Genomic DNA, 6,000 nt, shown 5'->3' with positions numbered 1-6,000 from the left:
CCTGCAAGTTACAGTTTAAGGTATACACAAGCTAGAGCTCTATACCAAGCATGCTTGCCCCTGAAGTGGACAATGTTAGAAAAACTTAATCTTGCTCTTTTTCATATTGTCTTTTGGTAATGCATTTACAATGAACCAATAGTATAACTAGAAAGCAAAAATGTTTTTCTGGTTCTAACTATCGTGTGGAATAGAGGTCACACCTAAAGTATCACAGTACTATTTATTTACAAAAAAAAAAAGTTAAAAAAATTAAAACAAGATTTACCCTCTTTGCATTGCTTTCCATTGCTATGTTGATTCTATTTTCAACTCCTTACACTGTCTTCAGTTGAAGCAAAGTTTAGACAACACAAATAGCAAAAGTAAATAAACAAAAACAAACAAAAAAAACCAACTACCAAATAAATAGGATTCCATTGCCATTAACCTATATCCATTTGAAATGCCTGAGTCAAACAACCTACAATAAATACTGGTTTATTTACATGTCATACACTATAAAATTTTAAACGATGAGCCTCATTGTAAAATACTGGCAAAACTGACATTCATTTTTCTGATGTAAAGAATAAAATAAAGAGACCACTTACAGGTAGCCCTGGACTACTGTACTGAATTTGTAAATGAATTGTGCCTATATTGTTAAAATTAATTTGACTGTATTAATAACTGAATAAAGCAATGTATAACCCTGGTAATTGGGAAGTTGTTAAAATCATTTAATTCATCTGAGAAAGGTAAGCCAGTTTTCCCTTTTTTTCTTTTTTTGGTTGTTTTTGGTCACAACAACTGTTTTCTGTCTACAGAACCTTTTTTAAAACTTCGGAGGCAGTAGTAAAATCATTAATATTCACAGGAAAAATAATTCCCATAGCACTTTACAAGAAATTGATCAGAGTGATGAAAAGTGCAATTAACCAAAGCTGTAAACAGTTATCTTCACATTCATTTTCAAATGAAAAGAAATATCTGTGGGCATAAATTTCAATCCAAGAGAACAAATACCCTGAAAGGGAAAAGAAAAAAAAAAGGACATTTAAGATATAGGAGTGCTTTTTTTTCCCCCAAAGTAAATACAGATTAAAAAGTCTAAGAATGTTGATCAAGTATCAAACTGATAAGGAACAAATTCTATAAACTACAAAATAAAAACCTTCATTGACAAAAATACATAAACTCTGTTTTCATTTTTGGAAATTTATTTTTAAAAAAGGTAGAAGAAAATACCTGGAAAACTATTTTAAATATATATATATATATATCTCTATATTTTAAAACAATAGTTAAGGTAGGCATCCAACAGCAAGCTGAAGCTCTTGAGAAAGATCTTGCAATTATTGTTGTGGGCATTTTCCCCCAAAATAAAATTAATATTTGAAAATGCTCAATAGAGGGTTTTTTAAAGCATAGAAATGATATCTTTCCTGTTCATGTGTGAATATTTTTAAATGATGTATGACTTTTTAAAATTAATTGTATCTCGATATGAGATACCAGTATTTCTTATTATAAGCGTAAAACATAACTTTTTGTATGGATAATATACATACTTTTTAAGTACTTTGACTTAAACTTAACAAGTTCACCATTTTTAAAATTAAAGTACATTTATAAAAATTCCATTTTAAAACTAAAAGTATATTTTCTAGCAGTATGTATAAATATAACATGTTACTGTATGATCTTAAAACAAATCTGAAAGTGTTGCAATAATTTAAGACCAAGAACACTGAAACATACAGCAGATTATTTTACTATTTTTTAAATCTATATAAAACCCTATTAAAGGTTTTAAAACTGATCAGTTTATTTAAGGTACAGCTAGCAGCATATTCATGATTTTGGTATGTTTTATACACATGTATCACTTGGTTTAAACTGAGCAATGTGGATTAAATGATAATAAAAAGTTTTCATTACCTAAAAAAGTGAGAAAAAATTCAAGTTTAAAGTCCAGTGCTCTTTATTTTGCTGAAACAAATAAAATCCCAAAAGTTAAAGTGTAAAATAAATCTTTGCCACAAAAAATTTACCTTTGGATATAGCTTTTCTAATATCACATGAGAAATGCCTTAAGCAAAACATATATGGAAGATAGAACTCAGGGTAAAACTTTGAACTCCATGGTGTCTTCCACATATTCTTCCTCTCCTCAGCTGTCTCCCCAGCACCCCTGTAACCTAAAAGTATGTAACACTTTCAGACTTGTTTAAAACACTCACATATCTACATGAAATAGCTTCAGAGGAACCTACAATTAAGAAGTCCTAAGCCAAAAAAAAAAAAAAATTGCTTCGTTCTTTAAACTACTGTACTTAATTAAATTGTAATATACTTACACATAATAACATAGACAAGTAGCAGCATTTTTCACATCCATAAAAAATCAAATGGAGAAGTTAGTAATAGCTCAGTCGAATCTATAACCATTTTTTTGGAAACACTTTGTACAATTGAAATGCAAAGCAAAAGTGTTAAGATGATGCAAAACTTCAAATGGATGTAATGTACAGAATTGGTCAGACTATAAGATTTCAAATAACTTTCTCAGCAAATACATATGGATTTTAGTTTCAAAACTGAAATGAACTGGATATATGGTACATACAGAAAAACCACTTCCTACTTACAAACTACTAATCATGAATACTTCAATGATTTTAGAGTCAAGGACAAATGCAACAAAACAATGAGGATATGGAGAGGGCACACAAAAATCTTTCATTTTTCTGATATTTTCTATTTTGACTTTTTTTTTTGGTCAGTTTTCCTGAAATCGTGGCTTGCTGGTGACTATTACTTTCTGTATTTAAAAAGAAAAAAAATAAACATGTTACCTCTCAAATTACAGTAAATTCCCTGGGTTAGTTATTACTGTAGACTGTCTCTTATCTACAGACAGAATCAAGTATAACTCTGAGAAGCTTATTTCCTACACTCAAACATACTTTAAGCTTTCTAATCCTAACTGAGTCTCTAGTTTGTTGTGCATAATTTGTAGATTAATTTAAAAATTAAATAACTCAAAACACTGATTTAAGATTTTCTTACAAAATCTTGGAAATCCATCTAAGGTAAATGTATATACTTCTATATTTGAAAATAATTACAAGATTAGTTCATTTTGTATACAACAGGAAAAATGACAGTAAAAATGAAGTTAATATACAAATATATTTGTTATATAACACAAAATAACACAGCAAATTAAATAATTGCAGCTAATATGACCTTCCACATAGATAGGGAACCAGTATATTAATCTACATAATGCTTTCTCAACTTCTTCAAATCCATAACTGTTGATTTTATTGATGACATTCACAAAACTGTACCTTTAAAATAGGACCTAACACTTCCTGTGACATATCATGGAACTATGGGTTTATTGGATAATAGATAACACAAATTAAGCAATTTATAAACTGCTGAATGTTCAGGCAGCTGACATTAACTAAACAGAAATACATTATTCATTGATGCTTTCTATAAATTCAAAAACTTTTGAAAAGGGCTTATTTAAAAAATATTTCTTTTGGCTTGATCAATTATCTCTATCACACACCTTTAGTCCCTACCAAATGATATTTAAACTAAACTTTGATGTAAACTTTTGTATCTAGTAGTGCATGTTATAAAATGTAAACATAAAAGCTTTATTAATGAAGAGTGGAGGAAAATATGCATAACAGACTGTACGAAAAAGTTAAGATGTCCTACGTATTCCTTTAATGATCATATGGAATAGAAAAACAACCATCCTGTTTACTATCAATTTGTGTTCTGATTATCTCTTAATGAAAAAACAAAATAATTTAAAGGAATTTTTTATAGAAGACAATATTTAAATTTCATTAACATTAACTTTAATGCTTCCATTTTGCTTCTGCTGGGTTGCTTTAACAACAATCAATAATAATCTCAGATTAGTCTGTATTCTGAGACTGCTTACTTCTAGATCTACTAGGTGGTTTCTTTCCTGCCCGTAATGCTATTCTATGAAACAATCATTCATTGTCCATTGCTGGTCTCGAATTGTATTATATTCCAATACAGAAATAATTTAGTTATCACAGTGTACATATTTTCCTTTCTTTTTGGCTTTTTAAAACCTTGAAAGGATATGTACAGATTTATAGTATATTTCTACAGAAAATATTTTGTAGGTCATCAGACTAAATTCTTATATAGATAATTATTGACAACAGATGCTTGTAATTTTCCATGCGATAGCATGTGCACTAAGATTTAATTGGCTCATCACCTGAGTGTATTGGAACAGTTAGCAAATAAAGGGCATTTTAAAAAGGGAGCTGAGCATTTTACTGAAATAATGAAAGTTTTTTTTAAGCAATTTTAATTAAAGAATGCAAAGGTACATTTGGTTAAACATTTTATAAAAATTCAAGCAAAATTAAAAACATAGCCAATTTCAACATTTCTACAAATTTAACCAGTATTATTTTGGTCAAATCCACCTTTAGCTGACTTAATGAGAACAAGGACAAGGGACATTGAAGTATTCTCCTCACCACAATGGAGGTTTTTCTCACTTTCCACACTGCATAGCCACTACATGGAAACTCCCAGAATGATGAGCAATTCAGTCATGCTCTACACTTTTCTTTTCAATGAAAAGTGATGTATCTTCTTGTTTTGCTTTTGACAAAATATGAACTAAATACAAGTCTGTAATAATAAGAATCCAAGAGTAGCTCATACACAAGTCAACTATGTGTATGTTTTTATTATTTAAAGCCCACCATTCAGCTTATCTGTCTAAAGAGATGATAACAAACAGTTTGTTTCTTTTTCACTAATGATACTGATGACCAGTCAGTGTTAAGAGAGGGAAAGTCCAAGACAGCTGTTTATAATCCAGTCCAATGACACATGTATAACTATTTCAGCTTCAAGACTTCTGACTTATTGCCTCTGCCCCAAACAGGTCAAACACTGATGGCAGATAAAATGGCACAAACCCTTTTGGCATATGAAAGTTTAATACAGGAATGATCCAGGATTAGTCCCTGCACCAGGTCTCCTCAGCAGCCCCCTTGGTTTCTTCATCTGTCACGTGTGACCTGTTTAATTCCCAAATCGTCAACTCATAACTGGCACACACCATATACTCCATTTCGAGTGCGTGTGAACACTCCTCAGTTAAAGCCACATGACTGAGGTAAAACAGTGCATGATTGTGCTAGGAAAGAACAGTATTCAGTGACGAACATCCCTTTAACGTTAACTTTTCTAAAGAATGTAATAAAAATGGAAAACTTTTTTCCTTCTGGCTGAAGTTGGACTTATTGGATTCTGGTTGTCAGAACTGGTACCACTTCTTATCTTTGTATTTCAACATAATCTAAAGGGGGAAAAAAAAGAAAAACATGTTTTTAAAATGCTGGAACAATAACATTTATAAATGATTTCTATATTTTTCCAAAACATTATGTCATTCTGCAATATTCTGTAGTGCTACTATATTGCTTACTTCAAATCAACTTACTGACAGCAGTAAGAACTATTCTATTTGGAGGAAAAAATACGATATCCATTAAGAACTAGCCTAGAAGTTCCACAGATTTCTTAGAAATGTGACATAATTTGGTGACCTAAGCTAGTAATATAAAAGTAAGATAATTTTTATGTTGTACTATGAATTAAAAATAATGCTTGAAGAACTGGGGAAATAAAGGTTGAAAATGCTACTCCTCCTGCCGTCTCAAATTTACTGAGCATCTACTCTGAGCCAGACACTGCATGACACACTTTCCCTACTTGGTTTCAGTCACAACCATTCTTGGGCTACGCACTGTTTTTCTTCCCATTTAATAAATGAAACGGAAGCTTCTAGGGGTGGCCCAAGGTAATGCAGTAGTGAAACTGGAATTTGTGCCCATGCAGTCTAATTCAAGAACCTGTGATTGTAACCACCTCAATGTACTGTCTTCCTTAAGACTCTGAAATATGGCTCAAGAACAACTGGTAGAAGGG

At 30.9% G+C, this 6,000-nt stretch overlaps 1 protein-coding gene across 3 annotated transcripts in view; it reads right to left on the bottom strand.

Moving 5' to 3' along the window:
* Positions 1-3,073: 3,073 nt before the first annotated feature.
* Positions 3,074-6,000, bottom strand: part of STXBP5 (syntaxin binding protein 5) — a 184,983-nt gene continuing 182,056 nt past the window's right edge. For all 3 annotated transcript variants that reach the window (XM_024248132.3, XM_054558276.2, XM_024248133.3), the window contains one exon: positions 3,074-5,368. In XM_024248132.3, the coding sequence (XP_024103900.2) occupies positions 5,327-5,368 (42 nt within the window). In that variant the 3' untranslated portion in view covers positions 3,074-5,326. The remainder of the gene's footprint in view (positions 5,369-6,000) is intronic.

This window comes from Pongo abelii, chromosome 5 (assembly GCF_028885655.2).
Source record: "Pongo abelii isolate AG06213 chromosome 5, NHGRI_mPonAbe1-v2.0_pri, whole genome shotgun sequence".
NCBI classification, from domain to species: Eukaryota; Metazoa; Chordata; class Mammalia; order Primates; family Hominidae; genus Pongo; species Pongo abelii.
The sequence above is the reverse complement of the archived record's forward strand: the minus strand, read 5'-3'. Positions and strand labels throughout refer to the sequence as shown.